The following is an 18,736-nucleotide window of genomic DNA, read 5'->3' as shown; positions in this document are numbered from 1 at the left end:
GAATTTCCCTTTAAAAAAGGGAAACGTTGACAGCTATGGGTCCAGGACAAAGTGCCTCAGTTCCACTAATGAAAATCCCTGTAACGTCTGGGAAAATCCAGACGCATGGCAGCCCTTATCTATAGAGATGACAAGAGGGGGGGGGCAAAACCACCACTGGTGCAAATATGCAAGGGGAGGAACTAATGAACAAGGGATACATCACAAGGGATGCAGCTGCTCCCTTACCCTCAGGAACAGAGCACCTCTTGTCTAGCACAAATAGAAGAGTACCCCTCTCCTCCCACAGGGTTTCTGTAACCTGAACTCCTAGTGCAACATGCCTTAAAGGCTTGGCAACACAAAACTCCTTGAGCATGAAGTTTGAAAGAATGCTTTAGCTATTGAGAAATTCAAAAACAATACTGACATAAACAAACACTGAAGGCACTCACACAGAGGGACGAGGCAGCTGCAAGCATTTCCGTTATCTGAAGGGTGAAGACTCACAACTTGATCTCTTCTCCACATGAAACTGCAGAACAGAAAATGGAAATTACATCAGGCATGGAACCACCAGAAGCAACAAGGAGCACAATCTCAACAGCCGAGCCATAAGCAGGCTTAAGCACCTGCTGGAACTGGGGAGGGGGGAGGCAGAACTAACTAGTGCCAAGTTGTGCCCCCACCATTTCTCCCACCGAGGTCTACAATGCCAACATTGAGGCGACACAGGAGGAAGCTGCTAGGCAGGGCCACCCCCATGGACTGGATGTAGAGAGGTAACAGCCTAGGGGGAATGGAAAAACTCGGGGGGGGGGGGCTTTTTCCAAGCCTTTTTTTTTTTGTTTTTCCCCTCAAAAAAATTGAAGGGAAAAAAGGATTATGAAATAGACCAGGTGTTAATATATTTAGTCTCCTAAAATGATTTCTGAAACTCTTAACAGGAAGACTTCTTCGTAAAACTATGTACAGTATCATTACAAAACCCGTACACCAAGGACAAGGGAGCACCAAGTTGTATACTCTCAAATGTAAGCGCAAGATGTATATCTGCCTCTCGGAGGGCACTGCCATTGTCACAAGAGAAGGGAGAAGGACTCAGTGCCTTCTTTGCTTGTGGCCCTCTCAATGGCACAGCCGGTGCATGTTTCTGCCCTCTTAAAGGTAAAGGTAAAGGTACCCCTGCCCGAACGGGCCAGTCTTGGCAGACTCTGGGGTTTGTGCGCCCATCTCACATCTATTGGCCGGGGGCCAGCGCTGTCCGGAGACACTTCCGGGTCACGTGGCCAGCGTGACAAAGCTGCATCTGGCGAGCCAGCGCAGCACACGGAACGCCGTTTACCTTCCCGCTGGTAAGCGGTACCTATTTATCTACTTCCCGCTGGTAAGCGGTACCTATTTATCTACTTGCACCCGGGGGTGCTTTCGAACTGCTAGGTTGGCAGGCGCTGGGACCGAGCAGCGGGAGCGCACCCCGCCTTGGGGATTCGAACCGCCGACCTTTCGATCGGCAAGCCCTAGGCGCTGAGGCTTTAGCCCACAGCGCCACCCGCGTCCCTCTGCCCTCTTAACTAGGCCTCAAAAAACTTGGGAGTGGGAGAAAGAACTGAGCAATGTTAATATTGTTGCCATCCAATTCATAATGCTGCAAATATGTTGGATCAAAAATTCAAAAGACAAAAACGTAAGCGATTATAACACCACGTCTGCATTTGACTGGACAACAAGGCCAAGGAATGCAGCCTGGAATTCTGCCAAGCACATCCCTCCTGCAACATGGTGGCAAGAGCTTTGCTCAATACAGCCTCCAACTCCTCTTGCTTTCTTACACGCTTCCGTTTTCTGCAGCGTGTGGGGAGAGGGAACCTGATCTATGCTTGGAAATACACCAAATCAAGAAATAAAATGACATGGGGGAAAACTGGAGGAAAAAGTATTTTCCCCCTTCCAATAGCTTCGAAATTTCCATAAATTTTATGTCTAACGAGATTTAAGAAAGAAGGCAGGCATGTGATGATGTCGGTGAGCTGGTGTTTCACACATCCTCATAAACCACCTCCATTGCAGGCCATGGTATCTTACCAAAGCCAAGATTCTCATTCCATGCAGTGTGTGTGTGTGTGTGTGTGTGTGTGTGTGTGTGTGTTTTGTGGGAATAAGCAGAGCCTGGCATTAGCACTCACCTTTCTTAGTGCTGCAAAGGCTGGCCCAAAGACAGGTTTGGTCTGAGTCCTGCTCTTGATCCACTGAGGTAGTTTGTTGAAAATAGCTGGGCGGGCATACCTGTGATCTAAGAGCACAATGCTGGCAAAGTCCTTCTGATGGCGAATTGCTCTCCCTGTTAAGAGAAGCCACACACACAAATCACTCAACTGTCAACTTATTACAGCAGGAGCAGCCAACGTGATGCACTAAGGCAACCTTACACATGTTCACAGAATTACTGTCCTCTCCCCCCCCCCACGTATAACACCTGCATGGGGGGGAAAAACAGTTCCTCTTCTGGCTTACAAAAGCTTCCTTGCCCAGTTACTGCTATGGGGAGATTCTCTCTCACCATGAACAGCTAGGCATGTGGCTATTAACAAGGCTGGAGGATGGCAGCTTGAGGACTGCGCAAAAATATTGACAAGTTGGTACTTTTGTTCCTGTTGCTTTCACTGCTTGAGGTTCAGGCTACATGCATCAGAAATAGCTGCTTCTAAACTCTGCCAGCCCACAGGAAGCCACCATCAGTGCTCTGTTGGAGAACATCAAAACCCACTTGCGAATTTCTGCACTTACCTATTGACTGGTTGACCGCTTTCATGCACAAGTTCTCAATCAGAGTTCTGCCTGGTGCCTGGCCTGCGGTTTTTGGCTGGAGGAGGGAAACCAAGATGACAGAGGAAGGTAAGAATGAGCAAAGTATCCCCAGAGTCAAGAGCCTTCCTGGCTACCCACCCTCAATGCAGAGGGCAGCACCAGAGCAGGCATGAAAGTAGCAAGGACTTGAACTACATTTTGGCCTGCCAGTCAAGTCAGGTTGCATATCCAGTACTAGCTGGAGCTGGGCTTGAAGAAAGGGTAAAAGGAGGAGTCAAAAGTACACAGTAGGGAGCTATCCTAAATAATGGGGAAACACCTGTCTAGGTGTTTAGCTTTAGAATAAGGTAACGACAAATGAATTTCAAAGCCTGAGATTCCATCTTGATTTGGGCCCTGCATAAGAAGCAAAAATAAGAGGTGTCCCAGGAACTGAGCAGGGAATGTGCCGCTTGAGGTACAAACACACATCCTGCCTGATTTACCAAAGAACAACCCCCCCAAAAAAAACCTTACATCATGAAAGCAGCAGCACCAGCTCATTCCCAAGCCAATAAACAGCCAGTGCTCTCCACGCACAGGGACATTAAGGGCAATTAAAACAACATGCATGGCTCATGCACAACGAGCGAATCATGTCACAGTATCAAGGAGCGATGGATCAGCCACCTAAGGAACTGTGCACAGTTTCCCCCTCACCTCAGATGTAATAAAGTTTTCAGCTGAGGCTGCCTTATGAGCTCCCCATGAAGAAGCCCCAAGCGCTGTTCTGCCTGATGCTATGAGCCTCTGTTACCAGCCACTAATTTGATACTGCAGTAGTTAAATTCCATTACAAGGACCAAGCTGTTAACCTCATGTAAGAAGGGGGAATCATTACAAGCCTCTCTCACATAAGATGAATGAAGTGTGTGTGTGTGTGTGTGTGTGTGTGTGTGTGTGTGTGTGTTTAAGCACTTTGGCTTTCAAAGGAGCAACATTAACTTTCTAATTTGGGTGGCCAATTGGGGGGGGGGAGTAGCTCTTTCCCAAGAACAGCAAAAAGGTACATGGCTATGAAAAGAGATCTCCATAATGCAAGTGTGTCCCTACACTGCTTTGCGCATTGCAAAGCAGATCCAGCAAGAGTGGAAAGGGGTGGACAGTTACCATAGTCTTGTCAAGGTATGCCATTTTCTCTTGAAGTTCTGGCGACTTGATGTTGGGGTAAGGCATGCCCACCATGATCACACACCTAGGAATGGGGGGGGGGGGAAGGCAAAGGCAAGAGAGAAAGACAGACACCCACCAACCACAGGTATTTTGTTAGCTTTTGTAATAATACTGCAATGCCCCTTTTAGCAGGAAAATGTCAAAGAGGCCATGTTTCATCCTAACATTGCATTAATAGGATTGTGGAGCAAGTACATTAGATACAAGACAGTTTTCCTCCCCCTGGAATCATGCATAAGAGCTCAGGAACTTTCAAATAATTTGGGCAACCGTTTTTTGCCCTGGGGGGCGGGGATGTGTGTCGCAGAAGAAGGTTTAATCTAGCGTAAGTTTGCTCCCTGTGCAAACCTGTCCCTCTGCGAGGAGCACTTCTAGCTCAATTCAATTTCTGAAACCGATTTTAGTCCTCTAAGTAACAGTGGGGTAGGACAGAGCCTTAAGAGGAAATGCTAAAGGCAAATCATCGCTTAAGGAAGTACTTCCAACATCCAGAGGCTGCTAGTCTCCAGTCTATGCATTTAATAATTTTATTATTTATATGTCACCCATCTGACTGGGCTGCCCTGGCCATTCTGGGCAGCTTCCAGCAAAAAAAGGGGGAAAAACCCCACAGTAAAACAGTTCCTTTGCCCCCTCTACCTCACTGCCAAAATCAAAAACTTGAACTAGAAGAAAGTATTTATTTCAGCTGCAGAACTGCACTGGAGAGAAAGGGTTAATGGGGGACGGGACGTTTCCCACATCTCTGATCACAAGCCAGTCATTTACCTTCCCAGGTCATCGGAAAAATTGATTCCTTCGCTCATTTTCCCACCAACGACAGAGAACAGCAGCGCTCCTGTCATGGGGCCTCCTGATTGGCTGCAACGCTGCATAAAAGAAAGCCCCGCCCCCAGGGGGTGGGTGGTTAAAAGCTGGGAAAGGAGCGCACCTCTGGGCCAAAGCAGCAGAGTTCAGCTTAGCTGATGCAAGGGCATTGCCTTTTCCCACTAAGTACCTTAGCAGCCTGCCAACCCCTTGGCTCTCACCTTGATGCTCTTGGCATATTCAGCCAACACCTGCTCCACCTGGTTCGCTCGCTTTGGCTCCTGAAATATCTGTTTAAAAAACGCAGAAAACATTTCAGCTGATGGAGAGAGATGCTGAACTTGCCCAAAGCACATCGTCGTCATCAGTTTAGCTGCATGTTGTCTTTCTGCACACAAAAATCACGCTGAAAGTTGCTTAACACAAGCAACACATCACAGGATCAACCACTGCAAGAACAATTTCATAAAAGCAAGCAAACTTAACAGAATACAAAAAAACAAAAAACCCCACCCCAGAATTTCAATTCAGTAAGTGTAGCAACATTACACCTCCAGGCAGTAGCAAATACAACTCAACCTTGCTCCAAAATATTCCAGCAGCTGTTTCTAAATTCACTACAGATTAGACAAGAATCAGGTGAATCTGACCCAATATGGAGGCCTCAGCTTCCCCACTGAGAATTAACTGCTCCTTTGGCATTCCCAGCTCAGGCAGCATCATAGCAGGAAACATGGAGGAAGACGACAAAAGACTTAGTACCAGAATAACCCCCTTCAGACCTGTGTAGCACCTGCACCATCACAGCAAGAGGCTCTTGGCTTTGCTTTTATTTATTTTTAATTAAAAACACAGATTTTGTCAGTAGGAAACTAAGGTTCAAATCCCCAATTGACTGTGATGCTCCTCAAGTAGGTCCTGGGCAACCTGGTTATGAGGTTGAATGGTTGCTCCTTGGAGGAAGAGGACACAAATTGAGAATCACACATACACACAACTGAATGGGTTTTTATTATGCAATGCCATATGTCCTGTTTGCTCATGATTTGTTGTGCTCACAATGAACTCTCAGGATTTAGCTCTCCAGGTTACAGAAGCTTAATTTTCGATTTGCAAAATAAATTTCAAATGGCCCTCATCTCTGGGCTCTTGTCTGCCTCCGCTGCCAAAGAGCCAAGCTTGCTGCGCTTTGAGAAAGCATGGAGCAGCGCTTAATCTAATTTAGACCCAAGTACACCAATCAGTCGCCCAGCAAGTATTGCTTATTCATTATTTGGGGGGGGTGGAGGGGAATTGGACATATAAACAAACATCCTCTCTGCTTCACTGTGCAGGCAGCGGGAACAACTCAAGGAGAGGGAACAAAAAACAGAGCAGAGGACTGTAATCAGCCAATAATGGTTTGATTCCGGAACGAATGGCTTCCGCTTAAAAGCACCAGCAGCACCAGGCTGAGCAATTACCTTCTTTTTAGAGGCCAGCTGGGTAAGCACCCCGGTCTTCTCCCAATGCGTATAAACCTGCTTCTCGTACTCGTAAGAGGGGAAGAAGCACACCACGCCCCCAGGGACGACGTTGCACAGGTTGCAAAGGATCCGCCCCACCTCAGCCATCTAAAGAGAGAAAAGAAGCCACCACAATCTTTAGGGCACCGGATTCAGAAGCCACTGCCTGTATATTAGGCCCGGAGGAAGGGGCCAGCCCCCAAGCCCCACCCGCTACCCTCCTCTCCTCCACCCCATTTGTCCCAGCAGCGGCTTATTATTTTGTACAGAACGCACTGCCAGTTCTGGAAAGGCTATCAAAATGGAGCAAGTTTTGCTACATCCAAACAGCTGCTGTGATAAGAGAAGGCTGGGCTTGATGGGTGCCTGGTCTGATCCAGCAAGGCCGGTTGCCTCTCCCCCAGCAAGCTCAAAACATGAAGCGACATATCTTGAACAGTCAAAGTAATGGGACGGATACTGACCATCTGAGGCAGGCCTCGCTTCTCATAGGTGAATTCCAGCTGCTGGTTGGATGGGCCACTGCAGAGGATGATGGGTAAAATGTTGTCTGGGGGAATCACGTGACCTGACAACGTATGAGCAGGCAGAAGGAATGAGAGGCAGCGAAGCTGAACAGCCATCCCTATTCATAGCCGCTTGGAAGCAAAGCCGTACCCCAGCCCACCTCTGGACCCACGGAGGCCACCATCAGATTTCAGTGGTCAAGCAAATTGTGTGGCAGAGTCACCTTAAAGAGAGCCACTAAAAACACAAGGTGTAATTTAATCGGAGCAAGGATTCCTTACTCCCTGACTGAACGCTTGAAAGTCACAACTGAAGGGGTGACACGGGAAGCAAGGTGGGATGTGCATAACACAAGTAGCCGTGGATTCTCATAGCAAGCACTGATTCTGTCTGGGGACTGGCATGAGCCACGCTGACTGCTGATTTCGTGACATTTCTTCTCAGCCTGGAGATCTGTAAACAGGCATATTTCCATGGCGACACCCACGCCTTCAAGATTCTCTCCTCCTAAAGAAACAGGTCCTTGAAACAATGCCCTGAATCACTCCTACTGGCAAGCAGGAGAGAAAGATCATTTGGCTCTTAACTATCATATGCTAATAGCAAATTCGATTACCCAAGTGTGAATCCAAAAGGGCACCACCCACAAACAAAACTGGGGGAGGTAGGAATGCTTAGGGAAACCCCAAGGTTTGAGAAGTACAAAAAGAGAGAGAGAAAGCCTAAGTGGACACCACACACACACACACACACACACACACACTCACTCAACACTCCAATGCAGACAAATTCTCAGTGGGCAAGGAATGACAACTGACTTGGGGGCATGGATTGGAGTCTGCTGGAAGCAGGCATGGCTGGCTGGAACCTTGAATGGGAGCAGTGTTTCGTCCCTGTCCCTGATGTCCCTGTCCTACACAGTCATGTTTATATGGCAGAAAGCCCTAGTTGATTCACTGGAATTTGCAGCCATAGTTGCATTTTCCATCTTGGGTTTTTAAAGTGGAGGGAGGGAGACAGCAGTTCTGGCCCTTCTGCTTTCAGCTTATTGCAAGTACAGCTGCATTCACCAGTATGGATGCTGCCAGGGATTCCCCGTGTAAAGTGGTGCTGGAGGTGGGAGGCCACTGAGCTGCAGCATTTCGGCAGGCAAGGATGGAGCAGGGAACGTTTTGCTACACACAGTGCCATAGCAACAGGCAGGCAGGGTCCATCTGCCCACTGCAATTTGCTGGATAATAGTAATTTTAAAAGCACTCCTTTCCCTTCCCTGTCTCCGAGGCTCACCGCAGGAGAACTCCTCGATCCTGTCGGCACCGACACCAGCGCAGACAAGCAGTTGCTCCCGGAAATCGGCCACCTGCAAGTCACAAGGCTTTCATAAAAAAATAGGAAGGCTCAAGCAGCAGGCAGGGCTAGATGGGTGACCTTGGCCAAAATCAAGGGCAGAGCACATGGGCCAAAGTCCTCCTACGCAGAAACCAAATCCTGCTACCTGTGTAGGAAGATGCTGTATATATACCAGTTCATGCTACTTGTCCATAGAGCCCAGTATTGTCTACTCTGTCTGGCAGCAGCTCTAAAGAGCTCTGCTAGTTGAGATCTTTTTAAGTGTAAATTGCAAGAACTGGACCTGGGTGTCCTGCGTGCAAGGAATGAGCTCCCTTAGCAAACTATGGTCCAGTCAGACGCACTGACCCATTGCACCACGGGAAGAAGCCATTCAAGAGACTGAACCAACCCTCTCAGCATATCGCCTCCCTGTTTCTGAGATGCCTACAGAACCTCCCAGAATCTCTTTCACCCACAAGGCAAATATTTCAGTGGTGCACTGTAGTAATATTCAGCTGTGGTTGCCAGCCTGCCCTGTGACTTTAGCTGCTATCAAACTAGCTTCTATGATTTATAGCTGTTTTTCTGCAATTTTATTGAATCTGTATCTTGTCATCTGCCCTGGGAATCTGCTAAAATGAAAGGTGGGTTATAAATGCACCTAATAAAATAAATAAGCAAAACAAAGAGCAGGCCCAACTCTTTCCATTGCATCTCCAGAGCACACGAGTAAGAGAGCAACTTTCTAATAAATTTATCACTCTGGTGTGTGGTCTTTTCTTATTTATTTTTTTCTGGGCTCCACTATGTTTTAAACTGTTGCTGCTTACTTTGAATTTTTTGGAACTTTAAAAAAAGTTTTAAAGTATTAATGTTGTATTATCTCGATTTTATGCTCTATAAATGCACTGAACAGACTTTGTTCAGAAAGGCAGCCTAAAGTAAGTAACGTTCAAAAATAACATTCAGAAACCCCCAGTGAAAAGTCCTTCAGATAATGCCTGCGTGGAAAGACAAACCCAGATTTGCAAACTATCCTTTTAAGGCTGGCTGTACACCAGCAGGTTGTCAACATCGCAACTGAACTGCGACACCAACCAGTTGTGTGCCACATGTGGAAGACCAAAGGGGCATTTGCACCACAAGGTTGGTGTAATTATTAGGCTGCATCCAGAAGAGTAAATGGCCACAAGACCATTGTGCCCCGCCCCATATTTCAGGAATACAGTTCATACTCTGACCATTTCTCTTATTTCTGTCCCATCTGACTTGCTTTTCCAGATGGTGCAAGCAACTCTGTCTCCCTCAGTCCCACTGGCCATGCTAGGAAATGAAGTACAGTACTGCCACCAAGTGGCTCCTTCATCACATCGTCAGATTTTGTTTATTTTATTCCTTTCTATATTGCAAACATAGGGACGCGGGTGGTGCTGTGGGTTAAACTACAGAGCCTAGGACTTGTCGATCAGAAGGTTGGCAATTCAAATCCCCGTGACGGGGTGAGCTCCCGTTGTTCGGTCCCAGCTCCTGCCAACCTAGCAGTTCGAAAGCACGTCAAAGTGCAAGTAGATAAATAGGTACCGCTCCGGCGGGAAGGTAAACGGTGTTTGCGTGTGCTGCTCTGGTTCGCCAGAAGCGGCTTAGTCATGCTGGCCACATGACCCGGAAGCTGTACGCCGGCTCCCTCGGCCAGTAAAGCGAGATGAGCGCTGCAACCCCGGAGTCGGCCACGACTGGACCTAATGGTCAGGGGTCCCTTTACCTTTACTATATTGCAAACACAGAACCATTAGAGTTGGAAGGGACCCCTGGGGTCATCTAGCCAAACCCCCTGCAATGCAGAAAAGTGCAGAACCCCATCCAGTTTGAAACCATACCAAACCCAGCTTAGCTTTGCAAATGTGATAACTGTTTAATTGCTGCACTGCAAGGAGAACACTATCAGATCTCGGTTAAAAGCGAAACATCCTAAAAAATAAAAAACTGAAGCAAGATGTATTCAAGAAAACAGCAAGGACAAAATGGACCATCTAACAAGGTTTTGTAAAACAAATGCATCTTTTTTTCTTAAGAAGGTTTGAAGTAACTAAGCTTTTTATAGTTGGCACCTAAAGCTCACAGCAGATGGTGCCAGCTTGATTTCATGAGGCAGAGAGTTCCACAGTCTCCATGACGCCACACTCCATGCACAACTTCTCGTCATGGACAGCTGAATACGAAGATTGTGCAGTGGTCAAGGGAATAAGGTGGCCTTTTTAAGTACATAGGAAGCTGCCTTATACCGAGTCAAGCAATTGGTCCATCTAGCTTAGTACTGTCTACACTGACTGGCAGCAGCTCTCCAGGGTTTCAGAGATGCCGGGGACTGAACCTGGAGCCTTCCACATGCAGAGATGCTCTACAACTCAGCTGCAGTCCTCCCTCACAGTACACAGAACCCAAGTTGCTTTGGGTTTTATAAACCAATGTTAAGGCCTTGGAGACAGAGCACTGGCAGCCAGCGCAGCTCCATAATCATGAACCAATGAAGTTGCACTGTTTTTATCCTAGCTGCAGAATTTGGAGCAGGAAGTATTGTAACCTTGCCCAACGGGGGGCTCGAACCCACAATGTCTCATGCTCTACCACCTGAGCTATGCGTTGTCAAAGCCCATCCTCCTCCCTCTTCCCCAGTTAAGAGGCTTGTACTGGCCTCGTATGGTACAGCTTAGAGCTATGGGGCTGTAAAGAAATCCATACCAACAATTTCCATACCTAGTTATATGACCATATGAAGCTGACTTAGACCAGATGAGACCCCTGGGTTCATCTACCTCAGCATTGTGCCCACTGAGTGACAGCAGCTCTACAGGGTTTCAGACCGTGAACATTCCCAGCCCTAGGTGGAGATGCCAGGGATTGAATTTGGGGTCTCGTGTGTGTGTGTGTGTGTACGCACACACCTTAAGCAGGAAAGCAGAATTAACAAAAACATTCCTCCCTGACTTCTGAAACAAGCACAGCCCCCTTCCAACTGGGATTGCTAGTTAGCTATCCACCCACGGGTTACTCCTTTCCCCACCCCCTATATTCTGCAGCTCCACTTATACCCTGCCAGCAGTTGGGGCTCAGATGCAAAAAGCCTGGCAGAGACTGGTCCTGCCACCATGGTGTTACTGAAATTCCTGATTTTTCTGAAATGACCCCTCCTGGCAAGATCACCGCTTGAAGGTCAAACACAAGAGGCTAAGGATCCAGGACTTATCAAAAGCAGGAGGCAGCCTGAAGAAATAGGGCAAAGAAGCACAGGCTTGAATGTCAAGCTAATAAATAATAATAATAATAATAATAATAATAATAATAATAATAATAATAATAATAATGTGAGCCAAAGACTCAAGGAGACACCTTATAAACCTAGCAGATTCTGTTCTTTTGCCAGCAAGGGCCTGCTCCATAAAGGTTATGGAGGATTTGCTTAGGTTGTGTACACCACCAGTTTAAAGTGGATTTGGGGGCCTCCAGTTGTGCAAGTGTTTGACACCACCCACATATTGTTGTCATCCAAAGGGAAACCTACACTCCCCCTCCAACGCTTATTTAATTCAGATTTTCCTGATCCTTTGATAACATGGTAGGAGAGAAAAAACCAGACATAAAATTGTTACCCAACGGTGGGCATTCTGGAAGCGCATTATGTGAGCCTTCCCCCCCCCCCCTTTATGTTCATGGTGATTGATGGGTCCCATCTATCGCCAAGGTTACAATACTTCCTGCTCCAAATTCTGCAACTAGGATAAAAAGCAGTGCAAGTTCGTTGGTTAACCTTCAGTGTGAGTTCACAGCTTCCTAAAGACAGCATGTAGCCCCTTCTACCACTGCCTGCTTGTAAGCAACCGCTATTCAGACCAAACAAAAGTCTAGAGATGTCATCCGAGACCAGGGAGAGGAGTTGGTGGAAGAAGATTGGAAAAAGTTTAAAGACTATTTACAGAAATACTGTAAAATTTATGAATGTTAAACGGACGTTGGATGGAAAATAAGCGGTGTTGGTAAAAAGATTAATAAGAATATGTAAATATAGACTGATAATGAGGGAAAATGTATTGTTAATATAGGTTAAGATGTTGAGTAAGGTTAAGTGATAGAGGGTAAGGATTTTCTGAACTAAATATCTGAACTGGAATACAAAAAGGGAGTTGTGAGGAGGTCAAGAAACTAGTGAATGAAAGATAAGATAAGAAAAGACTAATCTTTTTTACTTTTTTGGGTTCCTTGTTTTTTTTTGTTCTTTTTCTATCTTGTAAACTGTTTTTTTATTGTGTATTCTATAGGTGTTTTGTTTTGTATCTTTTCTATTTTTGTTATCTTTACTGGCTTTTGTATTTTATGTTTAAATTCTGAAGTTATTGTTTTTCTATGAAATCTTAATAAATAGCATTAAAAAAAAAAGTCTAGAGATGTCAAGAAATGTCTCTCACCGGTTGCATGGTGCCTCCGGCAATGACCACGGCCCGACACTCCTTCAGCACCTGGGCAAAGTGCACCGCCGGATTCAGAAGAAGAAACTTGAGGCTGCTCTGAGCTAAAGTGCCTGGAAAAGGAATCACAGAATTGGAAGGGACCCCAAGAACCATCTACTCCAATCCCCAGCAATGCAGGAATCTCAGCTAAAGCATCCCTGACAGTGGGCCATCCATCTACCCAACACTGTAATTTCGCCTAAAGATACATTTTGAGAGCATGGGGGTTGGGGTTTGACAGCACCATTGCTGCCTGTACCAGAAGAGCACTGTTGGTTTTCCTGTCCAACTTCTGGCTCCAAGAAAACAGATCCTTGCAGATTTTCAGGCTGCTTTGAACTAAACTGGGGGGGACGATTCTCTGAAGGAGAGAGTGGCTTCTCACAGAAGCAAGAGGCTTTTCAATCCTTGTGGCCCAGGCCTCAATCTATACCAGCAACTGCAGTTTTAGTTAGTTAAATAATGTACGCCCGTCAACTTGCCCCGTACCTTGCCGGGTGAGGATGACTCTTCCATCTTGGTTTGCGTTTGTGAGCGCAGCCAGGAACCCCTCAATGTGCATCAGGGGAGATGCCATTTTTGGCTGCTCATCCTCATCCTCTCCAGGGGAGCTGTGTTGAGTCCCTGCAGACCAAAAGAGCAACCTCAGATGGTGAACTTCGTGCCACAAAGCCAGGGGATGCTCGGCAGCTAGGAGGGTAACAAGCTCAGAAGACCATTTTCATTCATACCACATCTGAAAATTGTTAATGAGATCAAGCAGAGAAACTGATGAAACTCTTGCCAGTGCAGGTTTTCTGCTCGTGGTCTAAGCGCCCTGTGTAAAAATGCCCACAGCCCCCATCAAAACTTAATTTATTTTGGAAAGAAGGAAAAAATTCAAGCTGTTTCCCCCTAAATGAAGAAACGGCATTCAGGAAACAGCTTCAGTAAATTAACTTGCTCCCCAGGGTGGAGTGAACGGACACACCCTGGTCCACATGGACCTGAAGCTCTTGCATGCTTGAAAAGGCCCCACAGAGCGAGCAAACCCATACATGTAAAAGAATACATGTGGGTCCTCTGATTCCACTGAGAGGAAGGGCAGCACACACAGGCAGAGGATACACCAGCATCCCCATGGGGTTACGAAATCACTGCACTGGCAACCATTATAATTGGTTCTGCCTTTTCTAGCCCATTTCACAACTCAACCCCTGAGCCCACCTTCCTTCTCTTGCCTCTTGTTCAAGGTTTGCAGGAAATTCTGCAAGCCCGATATCTTCTGGTCTTCTTTCCGAGTTTTCAGAGCTCCAGAAGCCCCGTACCTTTCGATAAAGCCAAAGAGCTGCCAAAAATGTAGAAGGATTAGAAGTAGTATTAAGGTATTGCCCATAACAACTGGTTCTACGCTCAGGGACCTTTGCTGCAAAGTCTGTAGAATCTCGCATGGTAAAACTTTAGAACCCACTGCAACTTCTACATTCAGACAATGTACAGGTTTGGCTATAAAGTGATGCCCAATTGGCTGGGATCACTGTAGAAAGGAGATGAAATGTATTTTATGCTATTCATTCTTTGTTAAGCTTATTGTTGTTGTTGTACTGTATTATTATCTTGCATTTTTATTCCTCTTTGTGGCTGTTTTAATTATTTTTTTACTTTGATATTTTGCTTGTTGCATTTGCAAATCTTATAAAAACATTTTTTTAAAAAAGAGTAAAGAGACAGAAGCCCTAACCAGGAATAAAATGGTATCAAAGCAGCAGCAGATATGGGAACAGACAAAAAGAATTAAAACAATATTTTCATTATTAATTTCCACCCCCAGAAAATAGTCCCCTCCCCAGTGCTACCTTTTTGCTCTGAAAATTCAAACTGGCAACCATTCAGAGCAACTTCATATAAGTGACCTTTTCTGTGAAATTGCAGAAATCAGTTCCATTAAGTACCTCAGATTTTCTTTGCAGGAGAGAAAGGGGGGGAAAGAGTTTCTAGTCCCCAAGACTGCAGAGAGAAACCTGCAAAAATGCTGCAGCAACAAGCAGCTTTTGTACAGGCATCTGGGCAGAAAGTACCTGCCCCCACATTCTAGCAGAATAAAAGGCAGAAAGAACAATACCTTCCTGCTGATGAGGCTTTTCGCACAGTAGTGTTGAACCTGTTGGAAGAGAGAGAACACACAATGGAACGCTCTTACTCATCTTATTTGCTTAGCTCCATATCCCAGCCGCCTCTGTTCAACTGTCACAACTCAACTATTTTATTAGTTGCTCCAGCAGAAGACTGAGCTACACTTCACTTCACAGGTCTAAGTTAGAGGTGGATTTGTAAGAGGCAGAAGCAAGCAGTCCTCCAAAGGATTCCTACCACGCTCCAAGGATGCTCAAGCTTCGAGAGTCGCCACTCTGCCACTGCCAAGCATGTGGCTGGCTCTTCCAGGAGGAGAAAGTCCTTGATCATTGTTAAGTAACATACACATGCATTTTCTTCTAGAGAGATGGAGTATGTGCCTTCCCAGTAGAAAACCAGCACAGTAGAGAGGAAGCGGGGTAAACGTTTCAACCCCCCCCCCTCCTGATGTGCTAGGTTTGCATGCATGGAGTATATAATTTTTTATGCTTCTCCGAATAAAACAAGAGCTGACAGAAACAGAGTAGCCTATTTTATATTATCATTCTGGTTAGATCAGGCCAGGTTTCAATAGAGGATAAAAGAGGGAACTGACCAAAATAATAAACTGGGTGTGGGGATCAAATAAATTGGAAACATCACTGGTTGGGTGATTCCTGGGTCTGGGAAAGCCTGAAGACCTCTGGTGGAAACAAGAGGTCTGTTATAATATCCAGTTTTGCATATTTAAAATGTTTAGATCCTAGCCTCAAGTGCAGCCATTTCCAGAATAGGTTACCTTACCTAGCTCCTGCTGTCTGCCTTTGACGACTGACATTCATGTACTTTATGGCCCACCCTATCATTCCACCTGTAAACTGTTTGAATTGGTTTTAATACTGTGTTTTTATATTGTTTTCACCTGCCCAAAGACCTTATGCTGATGGGCAGGAAAGAAATTCAAGAAACCCTATAAATAAGTTTTTAAAAGTGTAATACAGTGGCACCTCAGGTTACAGACGCTTCAGGTCACAGACGCTTCAGGTTACAGACTCCGCTAACCCAGAAATAGTACCTCGGGTTAAGAACTTTGCTTCAGGATGAGAACAGAAATCGTGTTCTGGCAGCGCAGCGTCAGCAGGAGGCCCCATTAGCTAAAGTGGTGCTTCAGGTTAAGAACGGACCTTCAGAACGAATTAAGTACTTAACCTGAGGTACCACTGTACTACAAACCAGTGTAGATAATATCTATTAAAATAAACTGAGACGATGCTGTGGATGATTCAGGCAGACCTATCTCACATAAATGCCTGGGAAAACAGGTTATATTTTAAGCTGGCACCGGAAGGAGAATGTTGTCAACACCAGGGCAGGGCCAGAGCTCAGTGGTGGGGAATCTGATTTGCATGCAAAAGGTCACAGGTTCAATCCCTGGCAGCTCCATTGAGGGCTGGGAACATCCTATGCCTGAAACTCTGGAGAGCCATTGCCAGTTAGTGTAGACAATACAGTGCTAGATGGAACAATTTGGTATAAGGCAGCTTCCTATTGCCCTTACTTCCATGGCAAGGGCATTCCACAGCCAGGAAAAGGCCTTCTCACATGCTACCACTCATTTTCCCATCCCTGAATATCAAGAAGCCCCAGCTCCCCACTGTGGATGACACCTGGAAAACAGGGGGAGCTGACTAAAGGGAACACCACCACTTTAAACTTTGTTGCTTAACAAGTCCAGAGGAGGAAATAAAAACACATACTGGAATGCAGTATGTTTTGATTTGGAAACAGAGCATATTATTATTATTATTATTATTATTATTATTATTATTATTATTATTATACCACCCTTCATCAAAAGATCTCAGGATTGTTCACAAGCTAAAAATACAAATAAGTAGTTGAAACAAAAACAACAAAACACTCTTCAGAGCTGGGACGTTGAGTTCTCAGCTTCACAAAAATCCTATCAGCACAATTCTAGACACTGGAACAAATCAATCCATTCCTAACCTTGAAGAGGTTGATGTTGTCAATCTGGCACTGGAACAGAAAGTCATTGATAGATTTCAGCTGCACCCCTGGGGGGGGGAAGAAAAAGAGAGAGAGAGAGAGAATTATCCTAGAGAGATATTCCTTATTCACTCCCAATTAGGTACCCCATATATCCAGCTGATCCATGTCATTTCAGACATTGGAGGCATGACGTACCTGCTTGTGGAATGTTCTGAGTGTTTGGATTCTGATTTATATTTCCTGTAGAACACAAAGAGCAGAGCAATGAGAAATAGTTTACAAAAAGCCACTCTGAATTAAAAGAGCTGTTTCCCAAAAAAATCCTAAACAGGGAGCTGAGATGACAAGGGCAGACTCCTAAGTGCACATATTAGCTCACACGTGCCACTGAAAGCAGGGGGTGACTTCCGAGTTGCCATGCTTAGGATTCTGCCATAAAAAGAATCATTTACAGCTGCAGACAGCAGCTGCCTAGAAACTGGTATCTGGAGTACTGTGTCTACTTCTGGGTTCAACGTATGATTTCTGTTTATTTTTTAAAACTGGAATATGTCCAGAAGTGAGCTATCGGGTGAGGGATCAGGAAACCACGTCTATATGAGGGAACGGGTGAAAAATGTGGGTAAGATACTAAAGGGAGGCATGAGAGCTGCCTTCAAGTAACTGCAGATGAGCAGACTTGCCCTCTGTTGCTCCAGAAGGACTCATGGGTAGAAATGGAAAGGAAGCAGATTTCAGCCAAACTTGAGGAGACACTAAGAACAGCAAGAGCTATTTGACAGTGGAATAGACTGCCTTGAGGTGGGGCAGGGATGATGGGCTTTCCATTGCAGGGGATGGCCAACCACTTGTCAAGGACGCTATAGCTGCAGACCCCTACACTGAGCAAGAGGCAGAAGTAGGTTATGTCTAAGAGGCCACGCAATTCTGAAGTTCTGTCACTCTCCAAGGCTGCCACCTACAAGGAAATATTTTGTTCCAGTGCTGTGCATTCACGGCTGTATCCCCCCCTAAACACAAATTCCAATTTGCTTCTCATTAAAGGGCTTATTGCATTTGTACATGCTTTAAAAAAATAATTCAACAAGCAATTTGGAATTTGATTACATTAAGCTGGTAGCAAGTTCGGTAAATACAGGAAGTTGACTTAATTATATGGCGTATAGCCAAAGCACGAGCAGACACCTGGGGGGGGGGGGTGACCCACGTGCAATAAGCAGATTCCTCTTTATGTGCCTCTTTAAAAACCTTCATTTTGCTGCATAGTTTCCTATTAGAATGAACAAAAATGGCAACCGGGAAAAGGTTGAGGGAGAGGTGGAAGACAGAGGTGACCGAAGGAGGACTGGGTTGGGGAAAGGGGAGAAACAAGGTCAGTACAGGCAACTGGGACTGTTCAGGCTCTCCTCAATTTTTCTCTTGCATATTCACACACAAGAAAATTCAGAGGCTCCCAGAGCAATGGGAGCCCATATAATGAGGGATCAGCTTCACCTCCCTTGAGACAAACACTGTCTCTCAAAGTCTGGTTTGGCTTGATGCCTTTGAGGAAAGTAGCAGGAACCTGTTTCCAGCAGAGTGGAAACCAACAAACCCACATTCTCTCTTACCTCCAAGAACAGCCACAAACTTCTCCAGCAGAAACAGAATCTGCTTAATGTACATCAGGTTCTTTGCTTTCAAGCGCTTCCTATTACAGAAATAAAACGGTGTCTTAATGCAAACAGGCAGTGCTCCTGACACAACAGAGCTTACATTGGGCTTTAGAATTATGCCCCTGGTGGAGAATGAAGCCCTTGGTGGTGAATAAGCACTGCCACATATAGACAACTACGACTGGCGCCTTACTGTAATGGCAAAACCACGTATTGCTGTTTCACGAATGAGCAACCTCCTCTTGGGACTTGCAAGCTCCCCCCCTCCTTTCTTCAACATGCAAAGGGGGAATATAGTTTTGAATTGTTTTACACTATCTCTGCT

The 18,736-nt window shown here is 45.7% G+C and overlaps 1 protein-coding gene across 6 annotated transcripts in view; it reads right to left on the bottom strand.

Moving 5' to 3' along the window:
- Positions 1-362: 362 nt before the first annotated feature.
- The window catches only part of DDX11 (DEAD/H-box helicase 11), a 33,735-nt gene continuing 15,361 nt past the window's right edge, over positions 363-18,736 (bottom strand). For 5 of the 6 annotated variants that reach the window (XM_082240475.1, XM_082240473.1, XM_082240474.1 and 2 more), the window contains exons 12-27: positions 18,367-18,446; positions 16,952-16,996; positions 16,754-16,821; positions 14,754-14,792; positions 13,859-13,979; positions 13,142-13,276; positions 12,611-12,723; positions 8,106-8,178; positions 6,776-6,879; positions 6,270-6,419; positions 5,028-5,096; positions 4,768-4,868; positions 3,937-4,021; positions 2,767-2,842; positions 2,166-2,320; positions 363-514 (exon numbers count right to left, since the gene is read on the bottom strand). In XM_082240475.1, coding sequence (XP_082096601.1) covers positions 467-514; positions 2,166-2,320; positions 2,767-2,842; positions 3,937-4,021; positions 4,768-4,868; positions 5,028-5,096; positions 6,270-6,419; positions 6,776-6,879; positions 8,106-8,178; positions 12,611-12,723; positions 13,142-13,276; positions 13,859-13,979; positions 14,754-14,792; positions 16,754-16,821; positions 16,952-16,996; positions 18,367-18,446 — 1,462 coding nt within the window. In that variant the 3' untranslated portion in view covers positions 363-466. The other variant, XM_082240478.1, reaches the window with a different exon arrangement.

This window comes from Podarcis vaucheri (genome assembly GCF_965113315.1).
Source record: "Podarcis vaucheri genome assembly, chromosome: 10".
In the NCBI taxonomy this organism is placed as follows: Eukaryota; Metazoa; Chordata; class Lepidosauria; order Squamata; family Lacertidae; genus Podarcis; species Podarcis vaucheri.
This window is presented reverse-complemented; position numbering and strand designations above follow the sequence as displayed.